Below are 27,378 nucleotides of genomic sequence, written 5' to 3'. Positions count from 1 at the left end.
TGCGCGCTGAAATCGCTTTACGCCCCAGAAGTCATTGCGGTAAAACAACGGCGGAGGTCAGGTAACCAACAGGAAGATCGCACAAATCTCAATTCTCACAAGTGCGTTCTGTGTTCTCGCGACCTGCTGAATTCGTTCTTCCAAGGTTGCCTGGCAGGACCGATCTCCACGAGAAATGCGTTCTTGGAATTGAGAAACAGCCAATATCTCTTGATGTAATTCATTTTTAAATGTTGCAAAAATGCAACAACCAAAGGATGTGCACTTCAGTCACATTAATATTGCATACCTTATTGCGTTATTCTTTATTTCTACCTTTATATATTTAAAATAGCTAAGTCACAGCTCTGCGGACTGAACATTCTCTATATACCTGCATGAGGGTGTCACCTGTTATGATTTTCTAACATGAGTTTTCCATTTTTGATGTCTTCTTTTCCTTGGCTAAATCTCAGCCCATTTTAATGGGTCTTAAATTAAAGCAGAAACTCCATATTATAGAAAAGTAATCAAAATCTGTCCGTGTCTCCAGTGAGAACGGCAGTGTTATGTTGAAATGTCCATAAATTGCCAATCTTTTGACAAAATTAAGCTAATTTAAGCAGCAGCACATGCCGATAAGTTTTCCTCTGAAACGATTTGCTTTGCTGAGTTCCTTTTTTTCAATACAGACCTGCTAAATTCACGTCGGTTCAAATCACAGCCCTGCTTAACAATGCTGTTGTTTCTGCTTCACCAGTCAGCGACGCGTCTATCTAGTCAACAGGCCAAACAGCAGCGCTCTCCACAGCGTTTCTCCGTAATTTAAATGAGAAGAGGATGGAAATGCTGTAGGTTTAATAAACCTCGCCTACCATTCAGATTCCCCCAGAATTCACTGCCAATTAAATAGGGCTTGCTGAGGTGAGGGGAAGATTATGCAGAAGGGAAGGGGGAGACAGGGACTTAACAAGGTTAAATTAGGACACACTATCCACACACACGCACACAAATACTCACACTGCCAGGAGAGTCCACTCTATTATTGTTGGTCTTGCCATTATCCCGAAATAAACAAGAGTACGTGTAAGGGGGAAAGGCGGAGAGCCGAGCTGTCGGGTGGGGGGGTGCGGAGTGGAAATGAGAGATGGAATAAGTAAGAAAAATAATGAGCGAGATAGGGACTGACAAACAAGGCTTTCATGTGTGCTTTCTGTGATTCATGTGTGCACAGCTGGTCACAGTTAAACTTTACAACATCTCAGTAATTGATCTTTCTTATATAAAAACAAATCAAGTCAGCCTAATTTAGGCATACTCTTTTTAAACCCTTCTCCTGTGAAGTCTAAGAGGTGGAGAGGGTGAAAGGAAAATTAGTTAAAAAGCTGTGAAAGGAATACAGTATATAGATAGATGTAATGGAACGAGCCCATAAATCTCATAATATAACATATGAAATAAGACGTGAGAATGGGGGATTTTAGGGGATGGATTCTGAGAAAGCAAATAAGAATAGTTCTCTGTTTCTGTGGATGCAGTGATGATGCCATCAGGATAGTGGGATAAGGAGGTCTTTGTTTTAGAAGACACCCATCTATTTCTTCTTGTTTTTTGACCCTTCTCCCCTCTCTTTTTAGTATCAAGAATGTGATTGGGGGATTTTTTCTCTCAGAGAAATTATTTAAAGAATTTAGAGGAATTTTGACCATGGTCACACTCTCACAGCCCATTAAATTGCTCCCATGCTTAAATAAGCTTCAATGAATAGTTATTCGAAAACTTCTGTCGTCATACTTACAGTCCCTTGGTTTTAAGCCCATGGTATTTGAAAGGTTCTTCAGATGTTTTTTTGGAACTATACATAAAAAAATGGTTCTTCTACGGCAGTGATTCCCAACCTGGGGTCTGGGCCCCCTATGGGGGGGGCACCAGAGTTCGCAGGTTCACAGGAGCTCAAAAGAGGATGCATCAAATGCTCTAATAACTTTATGAAAATATTAAACTTTTTTTTTAATCATAGGCTTACAATGTCAATATAAGGTATTATTGAATAAAAATATTTTGTTATTTCAAAATTATTTCAACTTTGTTCACTCCATCTCAATGTGCTTGTCAACGTAACGATACAATCAAATAGAATGATGTATAGGGCACAAATATTGATGTATAGAGCACAAATGTATTGGTGGGCAGGGGGGGTCAAGGAAAATCAATAATGCGCCATATGCGAAAAGAAGGAAATTATTTTTTACTTAGTGTATAATTACATGAAAAAGTTCATCCATTATGTAATTATGGCAACCTGTATTCACCCTCATGTCTTATCAAAGCTGTGATTTACTTATTTACTGTATCATTACTTTACCATATGCTGTTATTTTCCTGTGAGAGTCTTTTAATAATCATCACCAAGGTTTTTTCTATAAAAGAATTGTTATAGTGACCACATTTGTCAAACTTTTTGTTGTAAATAGTTTAAATTTTTAGATAAACTACTTCTTACGGCTCGAAATTAACTGTATGACTTCAAAAATACATACAATAGGGGAGAGTGTGGGCGAAAGTACCATTTTACAGAAAAACGTAATTTTAAAGATAATGTTATAGACAGAGATATATTTTTGCTGTGGTCAATAACACACAAGTGTGGTTTATCAATACCAGGTGGAATTTTGTAAAAATGTAAAATGACTTCAGTATAATTTCACTTTAAACATAAGTAGTGAATTGTTACTTTTGAGCCCACCTGCAGAGACGAAAGTAATCAACAAAACAAGATAGATTTTTGTGTTACACTTGTTTTTATTAAATATGCATGACTATGACCTCGTTAATATGTAACTGCAAACATATTTTGTAATTTACCTTTGTAAAAATAATGAAATTACATTTTCATTTTAAATTTCAGTTTTATCAAATGTTTCAAAAGCAACCAACAGTACAAACTTTAATTATTGAGAATAAAATATTTTTTCAACAGTTTGAACACTATGAAAATGAATTTAAATCAAATTAGAATAATATCAATTTTCAACATATACAACAGTATTAGCAGCGGGACAAAAGTAACAACTGTTACTTTCGACCCGACAGGATCTCCTCACATTTAAACCCGATTTACTTTTATTTTGAAAAACTCAGAGAGGTCAAACTTCAGGATGTGTTAGAGCACTAAATAACCTGTAAATTGATCAGTACTTTAACACTTGAAACCAGAAACACAACGCGTTAAAAGAACAAAATGGGCGCTTTAGGAATTTACTTATCATGGTTGAAAACACCTTTCTGGATCTACACGCGGAAAACGGTGAGTAAATAACACGATATTTGTTAGCTCTGTGAGTGGTTGTGTGCCTAAGATGCTGTTGTAGTTTTGGATCCAAATGTTATCAGGCCTCGGAGAAAATCGCTTTGTTACTTTCATCCTGCGTTACTTTTGCCCCGGTTCTCCCCTACATAGAAATTTGGAGAGTCAGTCGGTACTTTCATTTTTTTTCAAGCTTTACAGCCACTTGTCATCTGCTTTAAATCAGCCTGTACGAGTGACAAGAGGGTGAATAATCGATGTCAGAACTCTCTTTTTGAGTGTAATATCTCTTTAAAAGGCTTTTGTATGCATGCATATGCGAGAGAACAACTTTGCATGTGTGTCATCTGCATATGAGCGTTTGAAGATAGCAGCATGAAATATTCATAACACCACAACCGACTACTGTAGCTGTACATTAAAGCAAATTTTTCTGTCTGCCTTTCCCACTGAAAGTGACTCTATCATATTGATTCATGTGTATGAGACTCTAAGAAACAGTCTATATAACGCCTTGTTTTCCATTACATTGCCTTTACCCCATCATTGCTTTTTGTTCTCCCTCCTATTGTTTCTCTCTCTCTGTTTTCTCTCTCTCATTCTTGTCATTGCTTCATGCATCAGCCTTCATTCAGTGTAATGGTGGGACTTACAGAATGAGCAAATTCTGTCGATTTTCAGAGCCAAAAAATCTAGTGACAATTTTATAATTACAGTTTATAGTGTTAGCATAATAACTTTTGCTTGATTGAAAAAGTTAAAATGTGTGATCATTTGTTATTTTAAGTTTTATATGGATATGCATAATGGTATTTGTTTTCCATAGACACTGTAAAAATTCCTTGTTGCACTTAAATTTTCAAGTTTAAACCATTTGTATTAGTAAGTCATTTCAAATTTTTGGAATAGTTTGAAGTTGCTATAAATTATAAAAAAAGTTGTAATAACTTAAGCCCATTCAACTTTATTTTATATTTTTTAATTTATGCAAACTCCCCACTAGTCAAGAATGTTGAAATGACTTGTTAATTCAATTTGTTTAAATCTAAAAATGTAAGTGCAACAAGCAGTTTTTTTTTATAAGTGCCATATATTATTTTCCATACCTTTAATTATATTTACTTTTGTGCACATTAGCTGACGTAACATTGAAAATCTTGGCAATTTGAGCATGGAACAATATGTGACTTTGTCTATAAAATCCAGGCTAAAGTCTCATAATTATGAGATTATGAGCACCAGAGTTTGATTTTAATCAAATCCTTTCAATTGCTGTGTACAGGCCTAATACACTCAAAAAAAATATTAATTCAATTTACTCAATTTTTTAAGGTAAGTGGTTGCAATCGATTTATTTAAGCTACATTTAAACAAAAGTTTTTTGTTTTGTTTTGGTTTTCAAATTTTTTTATTTGTTTAAATGTAATTTAAAGCTCCCGTTCTTTCTGTGTTTTTGAAGCTTTGATTGTGTTTATAGTGAGCAATATAACATGTGTTCATGTTTCACTTGTAAAAAAACGCGGTATTTTTCACACAATTGACTTATCTGTATAGCGCTGTTTTCGCTGTCCTCAAAACGGGCTGATGTCTTCCTTGTTCTTTGAAGTCCCTCCTTCAGAAATGCGTATCGAGTTCTGATTGTGTAGTTTGTTTAATGTGTTGTGATTCGCACAGCTTAGCTTAGCAGAGCCGTTTGAACCAAAGCTGGTGACTGACATATTCCTGTGGGCGGAGTTTAGTCAACTAACTGTTTTACTGACATCATTAAAGCAGGAAGTAGAGGGCTGTAGTCCAAACCGTCCGTTCGCTGTAGGCTTTGAAAGAGGAATTCTATTAAAGAAAATATATCACCTGGCAGTGAACTTTGAGCTTTATCGTTTTACACGTATTATTTATGCTATTATAGCAACATTACACACTAACTAGGGTTTAAATAATGGGATCAGGAAGAACGTGACCTTTAAATAAATTGATTGCGACCGCTTACCGCTTACTGTATGATCTCTGTGTTCACTTATTTTGACACCTTCTATGGACTTCACTTTGTTGTTTACACCTGGTATAAAGATGCTTTTTGGTCGATCGGATCACAAATGAACGATGCTATATACAGTACAGGTGTAAACAGGGTGTGAAACGTTTGAGCTCGTCCACTTTCGACCATATTCAGAGGTAGTTATTTACACCTGTTTTTAGTGTCATTCACTTTCGACTAAAATGCATATTTATACCAGGTGTAAACAGCCTCTTTGTATTTGTTCTCATTTGTTCCCATTTTCACTTACTGTTTCAGTCCCAGTTTATACTTTTGTTGCCATAGTGACTGATTTTCCCGATCAGCAGTTTCTAGTTCAGTGTCATCACCATGTCTATTCATAGCCATCTTTTTCCCTTTTGTCCTGGTGAGTTGTTGCTTTGATGTTAGCATGTGTCTTGCTTTTAGATCATCTTCATTGCCATCATCTCTTCGTCTTCTTTTTATCTTCGCCTTCTTATTATTCATCGTAATTATTAGTAGAGCCTGCACATAGTTACTGCCTCAACTCTGCATCTTTACACACGGTGACATTTTGCAAACCTAGTTAAAGGGACACTCCACTATTTTAAATAGGCTCATTTTTCAGCACCCCTAGAGTTAAACATTTGATTTTTACTGTTTTGGAATCCATTCAGCTGATCTCCAGGTCTGGCGGTACCACTTTTAGCATAGTTTAGCATAATCCATTGAATCGGATTAGACCATTAGCATCGCGCTCAAAAATAACCAAAGAGATTCAATATTTTTTCTATTTAAAACTTGACTCTTCTGTACTGTAGTTACATCGTGTACACTGTAAAAAATACTTTGCTGCCTTAAAATTTTTCATTGAATCAACTCAGATTTACAAGTCATGTCAACAGAGATGAGTTGTCACAACTTATAAAATATAGTTGAGAAAAGTCAACTTAATTTTTTTGTTATAATAACTCACATGTAGTTATAACAACCCATCTCTAGTCAAGATAAATAACAGTAAGTTACAATGACTTGTAAATCTGAGTTGATTCAACAAAAAATTTTAAGGCAGCAAAGTGTTTTTTACAGTTTACTAAGACCGACGGAAAATTAAAGGTGTGATTTTCTAGGCCGATATGGCTAGAAACTATACTCTCATTCTGGCGTAATAATCAAGGAACTGTGCTGCCATACCATGGCTGCAGCAGGCTCAATAAATTGGTAACTTTCAATAGCAGGGGACTATTTTCGGGTACTGCGAAATATCATTGCACCTGCTGCAGCCATGGTACGGCAGCAAAGTTCTTGATTATTATGCCAGAATGAGAACTCCTTGGCCTAGAAAATCGCAGCTTTTCATTTTCCGTCGGTCTTAGTACACAATGTTACTACAGAAGAGTGAAGTTTTAAATAGGAAAAATATCAAAACTCTTTGGTTAGCGCAATGCTAATGGTCTAATCAGATTCAAAGGATTGTGCTACGCTATGCTAAAAGTGGTACCACCAGACCCGGAGATAGACTGAATGGATTCCCAAACGGTAAAAATTTAATGTTTAACTTTAAGAAAATAAGCCTATTTTCAAAAAAAAGTAAAGTGTGCCTTTAAGTTACTATCAGATTTGAGATGGGCAATTTTTCTTTGTTATGGATGTAACTTAAAGAAAAGCACCTATTTCACTTCAGACTGTAGTAGTTGTAATACAGATATTAATCCAAACTGTTAGATGACAAATGCAGATTCCTCTGTACTCCCATCAGTCAAATAATACCACAAGAAATCCATTTCAAAACACTTGCAATCATGTGATTTAATGTTAAAAAAACAAACACAACTAGTTAGAAGCTGACTGTAGTGAGCACAACATTCATAAGGACTGTTTACGTGATGGCATTTGGCAACCGGAGTATTCGACCCATGGTCCCAAGTGAAAACTACACTATTGTGTTTTAGCACCAGTTTAATTGGATGAGGGTGACAGAAGAATAGAGGAACCAGTTGTGTATGTGGCTGTGTCTAATGGATTCAGAGCTAATTAAGTTCACACAAGAGATAGAGACTCACCACCACCACCACCATCAGAGGGACATAATAGCAGAATGCGTATGTGGGCTCACACCCACACATGCAAACACACTGAGCAGTAAACACAAGTTTGTTTCTAATCACGCCATTGTCTCTGTTCTGCATGAGGGGATCAGAGGTGAGCGGCTCGCTCCTGTGGGTCTTTCTATCTGTGTGCGTGTGTGTGTTTGTGTGTTCCTTTGTTGAAGGTTTATTTTAAGACTTTTCTCATTCACACCCTCTCCTGCTCTTCTTCAGCATTACCCTTTTTTCTTCATTCTAATCTGAATGTTTTTCTGTTTTTCTTACACACCTATTTTACATTAACATTTCTGCATTTGTTAGAGGTGTTCACCCATTTTGAGGGTATGCCTCAATTATATCAGTGTGTGTGTTCCCTGGAAATCAAAACTTTAATTCAGGCATTGCTAGGACCATGCTCTGCCAGTTGGAGGTTTTTAAAAGGTGAGGACACCATGATGTGTTCGTAGTTATAAAACATATCGGGCCCTATCTTGCACCCAGCGCAATTGACTTTGTCAGTGACGCATGTATCATTCGTATTTTGCACAGCGGGTTTTTCCCTCCACAGACGCACGTCGGCAAACTAGGGAATGAACTTGCGCTCCCTGTGCGGTTCAGCGCAAAAAAGGAGGCTTGTTCCCGCGCAAATCATCCCTGATGCTATTTTGCAGTTTCAAAACACAATTGCGCCACTGACCAAAAAAAACTAGTCTAAAGTCAGTGTCGCGTTGCGCGTGGTTCATTATGCTATTTTAAGGGCGCATGCTTGACCATAATGTATAGCGTGCACAACGCGCACACACTTTGCTTATCTAATCTACACAGATGCAACAGTTATTTTTGCAAATCATAAATTGTTACAATAAAAAATATTAACACATGAGATAAGGAAATCATTGTAGTGAGCATTGTGGTGATAGTTTTTATTTATTTTGTGTGGCTGCGTTAAAAATGATCATGCAATAACGATTCAAATATTTTCATAAGTTTGTTGTGTGGCTGTATTACGTTTATTTTATGTAAATAATAATTAAAATGTTTTCATAAGAAACCTTAATGTATATGAACTTGATTTGTAAGTGTACTTTGGGGTTGGACCTTGCTTGCGTTTCTTGGGTCCGATTTCAAAGCCCCCAAACCCTTTCAGCGGTGAGGGTGGACGCAGCGATGTCCTCTGCTGGCGTCAGGTCATGTGTAGAGGCAGATCCACCTCCCGTTACACGGCGTGCCCGATTTATGCTGGCAAGCTTGGGATTCCCCGTCTCCTGACATCATTGTAGCGCTTGGCGCAACTATGGGGATGCCAGCAGATGAGACAATTGTGGCTATTTACTCTCACGCCTGTAACCTACGCTGATTTGGGTGGGTTTCTCCTATACCCATACAAAACAACTTCTCTGTCTTTGACTGCTGAACGTCGGTCTTCTCGGCTGTGAACCGCTCCTGGCGTGCGCCTGGTAAATCCGTCATGATAGCAACCAGCCATGGAACTTGCGCCCTTGCGTTTAAAGGGAATGTTGGATAGCGTTCTGATTGGTTTATTTGACGTTACGCCCAAACCACACCTATGAATAATAACCTACTTCAGACCAACCACTTATTGATTTGCGCCTGGCGCAAGAGTTATTTCTCCTGCCGGGAAAATAGCAACAGCGCCCAAGATCCGCCCACAAAGTCACTTGCGCTTTGCGTTTCGCACTTGCGTTTCAGATCGTTAAAATAGGGCCCATCATGTTTTGAATTAGTATATTACTAACGCACTCATTAAATAACAAAAAAATTGCACCATAGACTTTAGACTTTAGACCAGGTTTAAGTTGGTCAATAGACCCCTTCACGGTTCACGTCACAGGCGGTTCCCACTGCGCATGTCGGGGTCAGAAAAGTCATTACAGCAGATTGAGTTGCGTATTATTCGGTATCGTCAAAAATGCATACTTACGTCGTGGGCTGTGAAAATCGCACCAGGTCTTCCGTTAAGTTTTCGCGATTCATGCAGAATCTCAAAAACAAAAAAATACAACATCTGCGTCTGCAAGCAATTAACGTGCAGACTGGGACAATGCAAATATCAAAGAGGCTTGTGTTTTAGTAGTGCTCACTTCATTTGAGGTAAGTCATCATTTTTCAGCCCTGTAAGATTGAATTATAAAGCCTAAATGGTATGAACAGTTTGACCCCATGCTGCGCGCTCACCCGATCGTCATTCAATGTTTACAAACCTTAAAGGGGTCTATGGCATAGTCTATTTTGGGTGCCTCAAAATAGCAACACGCCAACAATGCGCCTAAACACACCTCGATTTCAGACCAGAACGCCCATGGGCACCAAATTGGGCGCAAATGCATTTACTATTTAAACAACGTGGTTCTAAACGTTAAAAAGATAATTGCGCTAGGTTGTAACTAGCAAAAGACACGTGCAACACTTCCGGGCCTAAATCTCTTAAATCACATGCTAAAATCACAAATAAACAACATATTTCCGACCAACAATTAAACCTGACCACAACTGTGCCATAAAGTTTTCATCTTAAGCTTAAATTGCACAAAACATCACCTTTTTTGGGTCGTTTTAACTAGTCCCCATTCGCACAGGTTGGCAAACGCGTCACACAACTCTGTATAAAGCCCCTCCCCCAGACAATCGTCAGTCTTTATCGATTGATGATTGGTTCTTTTAACTCGAAGGCAGGACTTCTGCTGCCAGAGCGGCCATTATATTGAGTGTTGCGCTGTTTACTATTCATAGGGTGTTCCCTAGCTCTTACGTCGTATGACCCAAAAACCAATCGAGATTCGCCATCTTGTAGGACATCTCAATTTTTTAATTGCACCGTGTGAAGGCAAGGAACGAGGGGTGAGAAGGCTTCCTGAGGAGCTATGAGCAAGGATACACAAGTGAATGTGGAAGTGTTTTATTGATTAAACCTGACACACACATAAATCTCCTCCCCCTTCACATCATTTTTAAATCAAATTCCAAAACACTTAAATGTTAGTATTAATCATTAAATCGTTGTAAATGTAGACTCGTTTTAGACAGTATATTTAATGTTTATACATATACAGGTATATATTTATATAAATGATCAGTGGTATAGACACATAATTTTACAGCGCTTTTAAAAATGTCTTTATTTTACTGCACTGATGCTATGTTTAAATGTATGTGTTCAACTTTTTTTCTTGTTAAATATTTTGAGTTTTTAATCCACTTAATAATTTGATAATAGAGAATGAATTCTATACAGGGTGAGGATATGCCAGTTTTCTTAAAGGTCACGTTCTTCCTGATACCATTTTTTAAACCCTAGTTAGTGTGTAATGTTGCTATAATAGCATAAATAATACCTGTAAAATGATAAAGCTCAAAGTTCACTGCCAGGCGATATATTTTCCTCAATAGGATTCCTCTTTAAAAGCCTACAACAGTGTTCTTCACTCCCAGCCCTGGAGAGCCGGTGTCCTGCAGAGTTTAGCTCCAACCTTAATCAAACACACCTGAGCAAGCTAATCAATGTCTTCATGATCACTAGAAGATCACAGGTAGGTGTGTTTGATTAAGGTTGGAGCTAAACTCTGCAGGACACCGGCTCTCCAGGATTGGGAGTGAAGAACACTGGCCTACAACGAACGGCCGGTTTGGACTACAGCCCTCTATTTCCTGCTTTAATGACGTCAGTAAAACAGTTTGTTGACTAAACTCCGCCCACAGGAATACGTCAGTCACCAGCTTTGGCTCAAACGGCTTTGATAGGCTAAGCTGCTATCGAATCACAGCACACTAAACAAACTACACAATCAAAACAGCGCTATACAGATAAGTAAATTGTGTGAAAAATACCGCCTTTTTTTACACGTGAAACATGAACACATGTTATATTGCCCACTATAAACACAATCAAAGCTTCAAAATCACAGACAGAACGGGAGCTTTAATATTTTGACTCCTCAGTCCTTGCGTCTTTCCTTGCTTGCCTCCTAGAAGGATGCACAAATAAGAATTGAGAAGCACCCATAGTAATAGGAATGCAGTCTTTAATCCAGTATTTTTGTTATAAATCAGACAAAAGTCATTTTTATTTATTATTTTGTTTATTTAGGATAAAATAAAACCAACTGCCAAATCAGCCTATTACCAGAAATAAAACACTTAATATAATTTTAGAGTACTAGTGATTACAATTTATTGTATGGGTGATTCTCACGAAAACTTGGTTTTAAAAATGTTAAGCATGAAAATGTAAAAATTGCTTAAATTTACTTTTTTTCCCACCAGACATTGAAAAACAAAGTCTGGAGTAAATGGGGAAACAAATTTAAAAACTTTTACTTATCATTTAACACTTTTCGTAACATAATTAAAAAAATTAGTCCTAAAAAATCTCATTGCCGCAACAGTCAGAAAACATCAACACTGACATATTTTCAAAATGACATGACAAACCTGAAAGAACATAATTTGGAGATTCTGCACATGCATTATGTATTAAGTATTATGCTTCTATTAATTAAATTAACATTTAATAAGCATCTGTTGCGGTAATGATAATCAAAATGTCGTGTAAGCATTCTGACAAGACAATATTTCAAATTAACTGTAAAAAAAAAATGGTCTTACCTGGTAGCCATCTTGAAGTAACTGGTCCATGTGCTTGGTCACTCAAAATCAAACTTTATTAAAATTCTGTATGTGTGCTTAAACTGCTTCAAAAAGTGTTGCGGAGGATGAGAACATCAGGCATGGACACATAATTTTCCTAAATTTTCTTCATTATTATTATACATGAATATTCAGTAAATATTTTTTCTGTCATCTAAAGTAGTCTAGCAAAACATCCATTTATTTTTTTTTCTTAATATTTTTGTGTTAATTTGATTAAATTAAATTAAAGCTAAGATCATTAGTGCCGTGGTGTTTCAATGGTTTCGTGAGAATCACCCGTATATTAGATGCTTGAAATTTCTATCAATGTAGTGTAAAGATTTGTCTAGTCACAGAGTTTCTAACAGTGATACTGTATGTATTTTTGTGCATGTGGTGTGTGTTGGATCACGAGTTCTGTATATCAAACATTTGCACACAGGTCCTACACACAAGTGTGTACACACATGGTTGTTGGATGAGACTCAGTTTGTGATGTGTGTCTGTCTGAATGACACTTGGATCATGGGTGACAACCTAAAAGTGTGTGTGCATGACAAAGCTTCTGTGTATCTGTCCAGCCATGTGTGACAGATTACACCTTTGTGTGTGTGTGTGTGTGTGTGTGTGTGTGTGTGTGTGTGTGTGTGTGTGTGTGTGTGTGTGTGTGTGTGTGTGTGTGTGTGTGCGTGTGTGTGTGTGTGTGTGTGTGTGTGTGTGTGTTTGTGTGTTTGTGTGTATTTCATGGGTGAATAAGTTAGTCATCCACCTTGAGCGGTCTGTTTGGTCGTCCGCTTGAGTTTCCTGTTCAATTGTTTGTGTGCGCGCTCGGTGTGCATTTTGGTGCATCCGACTAAATCGGTTATCTGCTTTAATGAAATCGACTGAGATTCAGGTGGCGATTGAGGGTGTCAAGGGGTTCGAAAAGTGAAAGTATGTGTGTGTCGGTGTAATAGATCTCCATGGCAACAGTCAATGAGAGCGAGTCACATTGATGGAATGGCCTCTGTTGGGTAGATGGGGAAATCAAATTGAGGCAGTTACTATAGCGACGCTCCATTGCAGCTGCCTCTGCATCTGTCTTGATGTGTGTGAGTGTGTGTTATGTCTTTAGAAATAGAGCTTATTGGTGTTTAAAGTGACCTAACGTTCAGTATCAATAAAACCTTTTAAAGTCCACCACAAACTAAGGATCACGCTCATATAATCCTATTTATATTGTGACTCATATCTTTCTACTTTTTACAGCTCTTTTACAAGTTATACAACAGTCTCACTCTTCTCGTTTTGACTTTTCTCAGACATCCGTGACCGCAGGAAGAAACCCGTCATGCTGTTTATTCACGGTGGATCTTATATGGAAGGAACCGGAAACATGTTTGATGCCAGCGTACTCGCGGCGTACGGCAACGTCATTGTGGTCACCATGAACTACAGACTGGGAGTTCTGGGTAAGTTCACTTTTCATGCAGATCTGAAATTAGACACACAGTGTTTGGGAACAGAAGTGTGTCTGAAGATCAGTGAATGTTGAATTATGGTTTGAAGAACAAAATATGGGCATTGGGGGATTAGAGCACGTGCACACACACACAAAAGCGAAACGTCTTTGCATTGGATAAGAACACGCTATCTTATTAATAATAATGAGACACCAATGGTCAAAATGTACTACAGTGATTTGCCACGTCACAGCCAGTGACGTTTGGGTCATTCTACAAAAAAGGTGGAAATGCTTTTCCCTTGCTTTTGCAGACCCCTTAATCATTTAATTTGACCCATTAATCTCATAATGATATATATTTAATAAATATAGACTGTCCTTAAAATGATGAGAGAGTTTATTTATTTAATTTTCTTTTTTATTCCTTTTTTTAAACTTTTTTTTAAATGTCTGGTCCTGAAAATTGCCCTGTCCCTTTGATCACACGTGGAAATGAACTGTGTACTTATTATTTAAAACCATGTTTTTTATAAAACAAATCTAATTTACATTTACCTTTAACCCTGTATGAATTTACTACAACACTGAAATGGTAAAAATACACTATTAATATGAATAATATCAAATAAATATTTCTCCACCAAATGTATGTCATTGGTGTTACCCTACCCAAAGCACTTTTATTTTGAAACAATGCATCAGCTTTTGAAGTTTTTCCTGGGTCAAGAGGTCAGTGCAAGAAGTGCAGTGGAGGAAGGCAAAAGGTTTGCGAGATGTCTTACCTTATTTGTCTAAAATATCATGATATATCTAAGAATTTTGAGATAAGATTTTTTTAGATGTCATTAGTGTTACTCTTTTTTTTATAGCTGGGAGTGTAAAGATCTTTACATAAAAATACATTATACTTAATAAGTATGTGATTGTTACATCTCTGATGAAATAGCACATGGCTAATGGCAGGCATTTTCTTAAAATGTTAGTTTTTTTCCTGTAAATTGTCATTGGTGTTACCGTCATTGGTGTTACCGTCATTGGTGTTACTTCTCTAATGAGTACTTCCTAAGCACTATTCATTTAACTTACCAACATAGTTTATAAGTTTTATCATATTCATTATCTATTATTATATTCTCATTTTGTCAGGTATGGCGAAATTGAGCGCAGCTGAAAATGTTTGACACTCAATCGAATCGACATGACTGAAATGTTCTGTAGAAATGTAGCGACATTTTACTTCCTCTGTGGATTAAGCTGTTCTGGGTTAGTATGTCTACCTTGAATTGTTTTACCATATGTTTAGTAAAAAATGCAGATATGAGATAAGAGTTTCTTTTAAAAAATGATGTGTGTCGTAAAAAAACGGATACAGACAGTAAATCGACATTGGGCGTCAAGTTTTGCACCATTAAAGCATCACTGTAGTATCATAATAGTTGTCTTTATGATTGTGTGCTGTATTTCAATTATTTTGTAAGAAACAAACTAAAAATATAAGCCATTTATTTTCTAAAAAAATAAAAACGCCATTTCCTGATGCTCATCCCTAGCCAGTAAGTTGATATCCAACTATAAAGAGTAACAAATCTTTAAAATAGATTTTTAAGAAAAAACAACAGCATGCAAATTTGAAATTACACGAGCGTGAATTATTAATGGCAGAATTCTTCCTTAGGTTCAGTTTGATTGAACTAAGCCATTGATTTTCTACAGAAAACAGCACTACTGCATCTGACAGTGCAACAATTACATGCTATAGGTCGGTTTTTCCTTAATTGTATCTTATTATATAAACTGACACTTAAAGTGAATCCAAGATCCAAGAAAAGCTGCTATTGTCATTTGACAGTTTCTTTATTAAGAAGTGTGAACAGATTCTTAGGTGTATGAGGTTTTTGAATTAGGGGTGCTAAATCCTTTTCACTCCTCCCCGCTCACTGTTTTATTCTTTTACAAGACTGAAATATTGAAGTGTGATATATTCATGCAGATCAGCTCTGGCTATGAAGGTTTTATTGGGCCAAGGTAGTTAGAAATATATTTTTCCATTTCTCACTTTTACTGCGGCACTGCCCAGAGCAGAGCTAAAGCGCCCTTTAGATTTGTGCTTGATATAAAAAAGAAAAAGGGAATGAAAAGAGAGGCGTTTGAGACATCTTAGCTAAACTGCATAATAGTCTGCGCAGATTCGTATTTGTAATATCTTGTAATAAATAACAGACATACAAACAAACGTTGCTGGAGATATGCATGCTGACTCAAATGGTTATAAGACCCTGGGTGTATGGCCTTGCTGTTTTGAATTTCGTTGGCGTATTAGGCATTATGTGCTTTGCTCTTTTCTTAATGCCATGCAGAAGAGACAACTTATATTTGTTTGGCGGTGTCTTTCTAGTTAAGCCATAGATTCAAGGCAAGCAGTCTCTTTCTTCTGGATACAATGCAAATGTCTTTGTCATGGGCGTTGGAAGCAAAAAATGTGGGTGGGACCAAAATATTTACTGGAGTAGATGCCATTTTCTTACATTATATTCTGGTGCCATTAGTTTTAAGGTAGGTGGAAAACAACTCATTTACTGTAAAAAAAAACCTATGTTTATTTTTATGTTACTTAACAAATTAAGTTAAACAATTTCAACTTGTTTTTATAAGTTATGTCAACGTATCACAAATAGTAGGTTGAATTGGCAAAACCAAGTTGTTTTAACTTCCCACAGTGATAGAAAAATGAACATGTAAATTAAAGATAAAAATATATGTGTGATGTGATGAGGTGAAGACGTTGTGATTAATGTTGACACATTTACATAAATTAAAATGTCACAAGAAATGTTCATGAAAGTGGTGTGGCGTCCTTGTCAAATCAGTAGAAATGAAGGACGGGTTGTCGGTATTTCCAGAGGCACCGAGCTAGGCGGTCATTATATTAGTAGCCACTCAACTGAGTCAAGCCGTACCTGGACCTCAAGGACTCCTAGTGCAGGTTAGTCGGCACAAAATCCAATGCTGGATCAATGGCTGCAGTGACAGGACATGATAAACATTACATCTTGTCTTGCACTGGCAGCGGTGGGCCGTGGCCACACCCCTCGTCTTCTCATCATCTTCTATTATAGGCTGGACGGCGGCCAAGCGAGCGACAAGGCCGCAGTGACTCAAGGAAGTGCAGAACCTTCATCATCTGACATGAGAATGAGAGCTGTGATTCATACCATAATTTAGATAAAGGCATCATCCTGAACACTGTCTGTCACAGATGCTTTGCTCATTAGAGTTATGGATTTAATTTACAGTCAAACCACATGCAACTGTGAATTTAGATTTCATTGTCATTGACTTTTTCTCTGTTTGCATTTATTTATTTTGCAGATGCCTCTATCCAAAGAGACTTTTAAGCAGAAGCAATTAATGTAAAAGAGTTTTAGCAATAAAGCAAAAAGGGTGGTGAGAAAAGAATAAGGTTATGAGTCTGTTAAAGTGACAGTTCACCCAAAAATGGAAATGCGTAGACCCATCGGTTCGGGGTGTAAAGATTAATCGATTCGTATCGATGCATCGATTATACAGGCGCCGATTCGATGCATCGATGCGTCCGCAAGAGGATCGATTATTAATGTGTTTATTTTGCCGCCCGTCTGCTCGCCTGTCTATTTTCATCATTCGCTCAGACATATGCGTACAACCAACTATTAAGCTGCGCTTGGCGCTCACTAACCTCATTGTTATCTTCTATGTCACACTGCTTCACACGCGTTATTTACGTTTCACAGTCTGTTGTTCACACACATTGCTGAGTCTTTTAAAAGCAATGGAACCGTCAGCGCAACACGCAATTTCTGTTTGAGCCTTGGTCTAGCCCACAGCTGGATGAATTGAGACGCAGCAAGTGACCCGCGCTTTTCATAAAAATAAGAACATTAAGCTCTCGTCTAGCGAATCCAATGCTCTAAATGGTCATTAAACATCTAAAATAATCCTTATCTGTATGTTTCCTGAGAAGTGTATATCGTCCCAAATCCATAATCTAAAGCAAAGATGCGTCTTCATTGACTTTCGGTTTCGTTTTTAAAGCATGCAGAAATGACAGAAAATACATTGCTTGATGTTAAAATAATTATTAAAAGAGATAAAGTTCTGGACCTGATTGATGTTAAAAGAGTTATTAAGAGTGACTCAAAAGCAATCTTCCAGACGCTGTCGTCTGACGCACATGCACACAAACGCGCGAGTGCGTGACCCTGATATAGACATTTAAAATTACAGTTTTAAAAATATCTGTTTTGACAAGAATTCACGCAGGTATGACATATAATCTGTTTTATCTGAAGTGAATGTTTGGTTAACTGTTGAGGAAAAGTGTGTTGTGTAACATTAGGCTAAACCCTTAGCTTACATCTTAAAGTGGTCTGTCTTATGTCAAATTTAAACAATACAAAAAACCATAAATTTAACACATAGTGATATTGTTTTTGCTTGCGTGAACAGGTGTAGTTCTTTCATGTTTTGTCAGATTTCAAGAAATCATGCATTGTTTTGAAGTTTTTAAATGTTAAATGTTTGTTAAATGTTAACTAATTTTAGAAAATTTGCTCATCCCAACTCAATTTGCAAGCACAGGTCACAAATGATGCAGCAGCAAACAGAAATGGAGAAAGAACAAGGTCTTTTAAAGGAAAATTAAATATAAAATTATGACTGATGGTTCTGTTGAAAATGTAAACAGGCTGTTGTAAACATACATTTGCATATAGCATAAATATTTGTCCAAATCTATGTTGATTAGAGCATTAAAAACTTGAAAAGTGTTAAATTAGGGTAAATTTAGAACAGATAAAATTTTTTTAATCTTTTGACAGCCCTAAAAAATATCTAGAATTGAATCGGATCGAATCGGATCACGGCGAATTCTGAAGAATTGAAAAGAATCGAATCGTTGACCTAAGAAATCAGTATCGGATTTAATCGTCATGAAGGCTCCGATTTACACCCCTACCATCGGTACAATCAACTGAGCGCATGGTAACATAAATTGATACGCGTCATGCAAATGGGCGTTTAAAACCCGATCGCGCATTCCGTAATTTTGTCACGGGTGCCGCACAAGCGTAAAAAAAAACATTTTGGCCGCGGTCTGGAGCCCTTGGTGCCCCCCATTGCCTGGTGCCCCAGGGCACTCGCCCATTCCTGTCCATCGATAATCCGGCCCTGATCACATGAGTGCATTTTGGTTCGTTTCAACTGGTTTAGACCAAAGCAATCAGTGTGGTGTGAAAAGAACCCAAAACTTCTTAAAAGGCTACAATTTATAATTTTTTGCCTTTGGTTTTGAAACAAACTATAAATTGGTAAATGAACCGAACTGCAGATGTAAAAGCACCCTAAGGGCCCTATCTTGCACCCAGCACAATTTACTTTGTCAGTGACACATGTATCATTCGTATTTTGCACCGGCGCACAGCGAGTTTTTCCCTCCACAGACACACGTCTGCAAACTAGGGAATGAACTTGCGCTCCCTGGGCGGTTCAGCGCAAAAAAGGAGGCGTGTTCCGGCGCAAACCATCCCTGATGCTATTTTGCAGTTTCAAAAAACAATTGCGCCACTGACCAAAAAAAAATAGTCTAAAGTCAGTGGCGCGTTGCGCGTGGTTCATTATGCTATTTTAAGGGCGCATGCTTGACAATAATGTATAGCGCGCACAACGCGCACACACTTTGCTTATCTAATCTACACAGATTTAAATCTACACGCGTTTAAAGGGAATGTTGGATAGCGTTCTGATTGGTTTATTTGACGTTACGCCCAAACCACACCTATGAATAATGAACCTACTTCAGACCAACACGTTATTGATTTGCACCTGGCGCAAGAGTTATTTCTCCCGCCGGGAAAATAGCAACAGTGCCCAAGATCTGCCCACAAAGTCACTTGCGCTTTGCGCTTCGCACTTGCGTTTCAGATCGTTAAAATAGGGCCCTAAGTGTCCTACAGTTTAAGTGCACTGCAGTGACATTTGATTCATACATCTTTTCCCCATCTTTTCCTGAACAGCTGCTGTATCTTCATATTTTTAAAAGCATACCCTGTTATAGTGATGGTGGTTGCTGTGGTGGCAGTTGCTGTATATAGACAGTTTTAGGCTTACCACTTGCACTGCATCTGTGTGGCCAACAGTAAAAATGGTGTTGTGACCCCAACCATCACACATCAGCAGTATCTACACATCTGTGAGGAAAAAGTGCCTTTTACTCTCGTTGTTTACTTTAGTAAACCTTGTGATCTATGTGACTTCATCTATATTTTTTGCCTGTGTGCTTTCTGTCAGTTCTGATGTCTTTTATTATCTACATTTATATGGAGTGTTTTCTGAAGGGAATTCCTCCTCCTCCCCTCTCTTTCTCTCTCTCTCTCTCTCTCTCTCTCTCTCTCTCTCTCTCTCTCTCTCTTTCTCTCTCTCTCTCTCTCTCTCTCCCTCCCTCTCTCTCTTTTTCTCTGGCTTTTAAATATGTAACAGTTAATCAGAAATTGTTAAAAGCTTAACTTTGACTTTGCAGAGACAGAATAGAAAAGAGACTGTAGGGAGAGATTTACAAATGACAGTACTAGTTTTATAATTTGAGCACGTTCCATGGCAGTACCATGATATTTATTCATTGGCGTCAGAAGCCAAAAATTTGTCCAAAACGTTTACTGGAGTAGATGCCATTTACTTGTATTCTGGTACCTTTTAATTAAACAATTGCTTTTATTGCCTAAAAACTTTGTTTACCTGGTTCTGTCCCGGAGTGCCTTAGACAAAAGTAGTGAAATGTTTGAAAACATGAAATGGAGTTTAAATTATATGGACTCTAAATGAGTCAAGTGGAATGGATTTGAGGTTCAATTCCATTCACTGCTATCACTGTACTAACTTTACTAGGGGTGTGTGATGGATAAAAAAACCTCACAGTTCGGATCACATTACAGTTTTTGAGGCTCAGATCAGAATATTTTTCGGATCAGCAAAAAGCAGTTGGGAAAAATTTAATAAACAATAAAGAAATTGCAAACATTTATAAAAAAGAACAAAGTTGTACATTAATAAGGTCTGAAATTAGCATTAGGTACAGAAATCAAATTAAATGAATCATAACACAATAAATTAAATATATTATTTTTTAGAGCTATTTGTCTCTTTGTCATGGGTTGTTTGATTAATGACACAGACTTAATAGGTTAATCTGACTGTAATCTATACATACACTTAAGACATAAACAAATGTTTTTATTAGAAAAAGAATACTGTGGAGATAATTTTGTTTATATGTGCCCTGTCAATAACAGAGAGATTTTATGTTTGCTTGTTTTTTTTTTTAAACGCGTTTCTCTCGTATGTGCACTACTGAAGGCACTTAAACGGGCGCACACACTGAGACCGAGGGTGAATCCTAAACAGCGCAACAGTCGCTTCACATAAAAAACGTTACGTTGTGTTTCGTTGCTTTATTCGCCAAATGTATGTTAATGGATTACAGTATGAGACACATTAGCGCGACTCTCTCTAAAGTTTACACATCAAGACATGTTTAATCTTTGCAGACGCGTACAAACAGCTCGACCGTGAGTGAAAACCTGCTTGAGCTCGAAGGGGAGGGGTGTGTGACGACTGATCACCGTGAGTGAAACCCAATCGCTAGCGCACAGATGGGAGAGGCGCGGTTGACATTCATTTTCGGTTTACATTTTCGGCTGGATTTTTTATTTCAGCTCGAAACCGATAATGCCATTTTCGGCCGAAATTTTCGGCGACCAAAATTTCGGTGCACCCCTAATATCATTGGTCTTAAAAAGTGGGTGGGTCTTGTTCCATGTATGTATTTGAGTCTAAATAGTTAAGGCAAATGTATTTATAAAGCACATTTTTACAATTGCTAATAGCTAGTTTCAAAATAGCTTTACATGAAAAGAAGCCACAGAAAATTGGAAAATTATCAATATACGTAGTATATAAAATAGAATATAAAGTAGGGGTGCGCAAGGCAAAAACTAATGAACGCTGGGGTAAGTCGTAACACGGACTGCTTACATTGTTGCACAAGGTTGAGCGTTTTGTTTTACCAGTATTTTTTTCATGCTGCCAAAAGACAATCTCCCGCAAATGATTGGAAATGTATAATATTTTTCCAGAGAGTAATTGATGAACGAGTGTTTTGGTGGCATGTAAGTAAATTTTTTCATCATATGTTTTTTTTTTTTCGGTGTAAGATACCAAATCCAATGCTATGTCATCTTAATTAGTGTCTTGTTGACTAAAACATAGCATCATTTTGAAATATGTCCAGCACTTACGATATGAAAACCGCTAACACTTCTGCAGCAGGCACTTATTTTGGCATGACACATGATGCACACACGATCTCTCAAAGCGCAGAACACATATTTTGAAATTACGAACCACACACATGACAAGCTACATACATGTTGTGACAAACTTCGCATCGTGCGCCCTCAAAAAAAAAAAAAGTCACCAGCCGCCACTGACCCACAGGTATCCTAAGACACGGGTATCGCTTACAAAACAGGGGTGCTTTCATCTCTGGGCGAAAACAAAATGATGACCACAAAGGTTAGAACTTACAATGGATAAATTCATGAATACAAAAGTAAAAAAGTAAGAAGTAGCACGCTACATGTAAAATAAAAACCGGCATGTTAAACCAACGCTTTCACATAGCAGGGTTTCTGAAGGTAGAGACCCTGATAATTAATAAGGGGATGTTGTTTACGTGTGAATGTGTGTCCCGACAAGGTTGAGGGAAATATTACGTTCTGCACAAAGAGTCAAACTCCAAATCCTGACCATCCGGACAGTTTCCATAGCAACCCAAGGCAGAGCAGATAAGCAGAGGCCTCTTCACTCCAAGAGTGTGTGTGTGTGTGAGAGAGAGAAAGAGAGAGAGAGAGAAAGAGACTTAAAGTGAAAGATCAGACAGGAGGAAAAATAATGAAAGACACAGCAATAGAAAGATGACATTAATAAGCAGTCTGATGTTGAAGCTGTGTACGGATGCACTGCACGCTCTGGCACACACATACACGCAAATACATTAGTGATTATGCAAGAAAGATCCTGATTATTTCTCCTGCACGTATGTTTTATCTATTTATTTGGCTTTTTATTTGCTTTTAACCTAACATCACACAATTTCTTCATGGCTCTCTGTTGCTTTCTTATCTAGTACGTTTTGTTTCCAGTTTCTTCAGCAAGATTACAAGAATAGTTCACCCATAAATACATTTCATCTTTATGACCTTTTCAGTGACCTATATGACTTTCTTATTCAGCATTATTAATGTATAAAAAGATCAGAATTCATTCATGTCAAAACTGCATGAGGGTGACTAAATAGTCAAAGATTATGTACTTTAATTATCAGCCGAACAATCCGTTTAATGTCACCTGACACTTGAGACATTCTAAACTTTTCTGAAAACTTGAAATTTCAAATTTTTACCAATAAATACCAATAAGTACTAATATAAACTATTTGCTATACATTCTAAAAAAAAAATTTTGTTTTACTTTAACATAAAATAATTTCAACTTGTTTATTAATCATGTCAACTAAATATTAGTCAAAAACTTAAAATTGTAGCTTTAATTTACTTTTTGCATGCAGCACTGAGGCATGTTTTATAGTGTAGGTTCAAATGTGTACTTTTTTAAGGGGTACGGCCCTAAACCCTGTCCTGGAAACTGACCCATATTGTATATATGAGGTTTCATTTCAAATTTAAAGCCCCCCTAACCTAGAAAATGCACTTTTAAATGTGTTTAAAATGAGTCGCCAGTGTGTGTGCAGAAACATCCTGTTATTATACAAATTCATCTATTCTTCTTTGTGTAATCTCCTTTAACTCTTTCCCCGCCAGTGTTTTAAAAAAAAGTTGCCAGCCAGCGCCAGCATTTTTCATGATTTTCACAAAAGTTTAATGCCTTCCAGAAAGTTTTCTTCTTTAAATATATATACAAACAATATATCGGATGAAAGAACAGACTCTCTGCTTTCAAACAAAAAAAAACAGTTTCATCCTACCTTTATTAGTTCTCTTGTAATCACCTCTCAAACATGGGTAGGTTTCTTCAAAAACACCCAATTTTGAGCAAAAAGCTGAGATAATTAAATTTTTGTGAAGGACTTTTGATAGAGATCAGGTGCAGAGCGATCTTTAAAACATACACGGAGTTCTTTCTCTTTCATGTGAGGCGCTACTTCCGGGTTGTATAAATTGCAGAAGAAAATCTCGTCATTGGCGGGCCGCGGGGAAGCGTTTTCTCTTAATTGACGAGCTATCTCGTCAATGGCGGCGAAACAGTTAAACCGCAACAGTGATGTCACATTGATTACGTCCCACCCATGACGCTTACAGACTCCGCCTTATGAGCACATAGTTCAATCTTCTGCCACAAACACATGTTCTGATGTAGTCCAAAGCATGTGTGTAAGCGCTTTACCCCCTACTCTGCATTCGGGAGGGGAACAGAAGCTTTTTTTGCATGTAAAGAAACACAAAACAGCGCATTTCATTGCAGCCACAAATGGCCTCAACATTGTAAAATGAAAGATCTGTGGTGTGTTTTGAGCTGAGACTTTACAGAAACATTCTGGGGATACCAGAGACTATTTTTATACTACTGAAAACACATAGGTTAGCAGCTCTTGAAGAAACTTCACTTCGAACATGCAGCAGACAAAACTTTTGTGCTTATAGAGCAAACCTGTGCTTAAAGTAGAAAATGTTGGAGTTTTCCACCTGACAGGTACTTTAACCTTTGGAAATTACAGTTTGGGTTGCAAGTGGATACAGGAGAAGACACAATCCACATGTATCGAATAACTCTGTTTAGTTCTTTCCTTCTTTATATTAGGATTTTGTTCATTTATTACATTTTTCTACACCAGGGTGCGTGTAAAAAGAGACGAGGAAGATGAGAAAAATCCAATATAAGTCAACTTTAAAGGGACACAGCACTTTTTTTGAAAATATGCTCATTTTCCAGCTCTCCTAGAGTTAAGCATTTGATTTTTACCGTTTTGGAATCCATTCAGCTGATTTCCAGGTATGGCTGTACCACTTTTAACATAGCTTAGCATAATCTATTGAATTTGATTAGACCATTAGCATTGCGCTAAAAAATAACCGAAGCGTTTCGATATTTTTTCCTATTTAAAACTTGACTCTTCTGTAGTTACGTCGTGTACCGACGGAAAATTGAAAGTTGCGATTTTGATATGGCGAGGAACTATACTCTCATTCTGGCGTAATAATCAAGGATTTGGAGGCACAAGATATTACGCACTGCGCGAAAATAGTCCCCTGCTATTAAAATTAACAAAGAGAACTATTATCGGGCATTGCGTAATGTCATTGGATATCATTAAATCATATGAAAAATATCTAAACCCTTTGGTTATTTTTTAGCGCAATGCTAATGGTCTAATCAGATTCAATGGATTATGCTAAGCTATGCTAAAAGTGGTAGCGCCAGACCCAGAAATCAGCTAAATGGATTCCAAAATGGTAAAAATCAAGTGTTTAACTCTAGGGGAGCTGAAACATGTGGAGTGTACCTTTAATGACAAATAATCTTTAACAAATGGCAGGCTTAGTAACACACGCACAAGAATACATGGAAACATCTGAATATAGACGCCACAATGATGAGAAGGGACAATGAAGGGGAACACATGCAGAGTCTATATGCTGGAGATGATGTGAGGGAGTGAGGAGGATATTGGGAAGTCCAGAGAGAGATGACAGGCAGGAGAACAGACTAGGATTGTGACATACTAATCCTAAATAAAATACTGTGAAATTATAGCCTCTATTTCAGATACAGTTTTAGATGTATCTGATCTTTCGTTCTTATGATTATTTGGGAAATTTTAATTTGTAATTTTTTTAGGCCTTTTGTTTTATTAACATGTTATGATGTCAAGTGAAATGTACTTTTTACTCCTTACAATTTCAATTAGTCCTTTAAATGTACAAAATATAGTTTCTTCTTTAGAAATATACATTTCTTCATGACCTTGTGCCAGTGTATCCTCCATTTCTCTTTCCTCTGTAAGGTCATAACTGTAGAGATCAGCCCCCCTCCTTTAGCTCCCATGAACCTAGCGTGTAAATTAGATTAAAAATGGTTACATAAAACTAACATTACAGCTATTTAAACACATACACAGCATATGGTAAGAGAGAAGGTGGTTTGAAGTTCATTACAGGTTTCAATTTGGCGTAATCAGGTTTGCATATACCATATTGTGTGTGTATAAGCGTGCACGGTTGCTTTCAGGTGTGCACCTTCTTTTGGTACAGTTTTATCATTAACAAGCTCCTCGTGCTAATTAACTCATTAACCAATTAACTGGTGCATTCTGGGAACGCAGCCCATTTTCTGTCAACCAGTTTTCATACTGGGCTGCCAGACTTAGGGGAAGGTGATATCTCTGCCTGTCTGAACTGTCTTGCATTGAGCTTTTCATAAACTTCAAATGCGGACCTCCAGCACTACTATCTGTACTTGTGTATTCCTGCGATGCTTTTCCATGAAAGGAATAAAAAGTAAACCCGTTCACTCCTGACCCATTCGATTTGCAGCGCTCAGCGAGGCGTACTTGCTTTGCTTCTTTCTAGACGGCACTGAAGTATATAACAGCAGTATGCTGCTACAAAATGTGTGTTTCTGTACTCACCTCAGTCTCCGCCACAACCTGAAAACTAATCAAAAGCTTTGGCAGTTGGACGCTTCTGGTGCCGAACCAATCAGCTGTTCCCGACCCCATGCTGTTTTGGGATTGGACAAAGTGGTGGTAGAATCACTAGTATGTGTTTGGAAGTCACTGTGTGTTTGTTTTGCCCATCCTTAATGCAGACAGAGTAGCTTTTTTGGTAATGAATTCTAGCCTGCGGCTTCTGCATGCAAACAGTTTAGAGGGAGACGGACACCGGCTAGAATCAGCAATGAGATATTTGGCTTTAAACGTCCGGTCCGATCTCATTTGTTTTCTTTATAATTTGTCTACCTCTAATTGTGATTACTCAAGCCCCCCTGCTAGTTGTTAACCGCTCAGAATATGATTCTAGTTAAAGCAACAAAGCCTTTTTGCTCGAAGATGGTAAGTCTTAATTTTTTGAGTGCTGACTAAAAGGTTGGTATTCATCATAAACAATCTGTATAGACTAATTCACTGTATGTTTCTATTACTGAAATAAAATAAAATATTGATAGATGTTTGATAGATAAACCAATACATTTTTTGTTGTTTAACAGTGCTATCATTTATCAAGTCAACATACTAATCTGCTTTGCATGTTCTGCATTGTAAATCTTATAGCCAGACCTTCAGACCAATGACAGAAGACACACCATGAGCATAACAATGGACGTTTAAAGGAACAGTATGTAGGATTGTGGCCAAAACTGGTACTGCAACCACACAACTGGTGGCCAATACACAACATGACAACATAAACATCAGTTGAGTGCTGCAACTCCATTTTTTAAATGACATTATCCTGGCCGGGACAATCACTGTTGTCAGTGATATGAGTATTTGAAAGGAAAATGATTTCTGAATGTCTAGTGACATATCAGGGCCATTTTATGATTAATTGATATAAATTTCTTACATACTGTTTCTTTAATGCTGAGACTATGTTTTGTGTATTATAAAATGTAAAGTGTCATCAAACTCGCATCCTATTCTGGCCAGGCTACTGACACTGCGGGAGGCTTTCCGACCGACCTGTTATGTGACCAACTAAAGTTATTTTGGTTACATGTTACACAAAGAGGTGTAAAACAAGCACCAAAGTGTTTTTATCGAAGAATTCGGAGGAGGAAAGAGTTAAACTTTTTTTAAAAGGGGAAAATG

The 27,378-nt window shown here is 37.4% G+C and overlaps 1 protein-coding gene across 5 annotated transcripts in view; it reads left to right on the top strand.

Moving 5' to 3' along the window:
* LOC129439776 (neuroligin-2) overlaps positions 1–27,378 on the top strand; it is a 220,043-nt gene that overhangs the window by 135,151 nt on the left and 57,514 nt on the right. For all 5 annotated transcript variants that reach the window (XM_055198608.2, XM_055198601.2, XM_055198594.2 and 2 more), the window contains one exon: positions 13,318–13,467. In XM_055198608.2, the coding sequence (XP_055054583.1) occupies positions 13,318–13,467 (150 nt within the window). The remainder of the gene's footprint in view (positions 1–13,317; positions 13,468–27,378) is intronic.

Source organism: Misgurnus anguillicaudatus, chromosome 21 (assembly GCF_027580225.2).
Source record: "Misgurnus anguillicaudatus chromosome 21, ASM2758022v2, whole genome shotgun sequence".
Taxonomy (NCBI): domain Eukaryota; kingdom Metazoa; phylum Chordata; class Actinopteri; order Cypriniformes; family Cobitidae; genus Misgurnus; species Misgurnus anguillicaudatus.
Note: the sequence above shows the minus strand (reverse complement) of the source record. Positions and strands in the feature narration are given on the sequence as shown.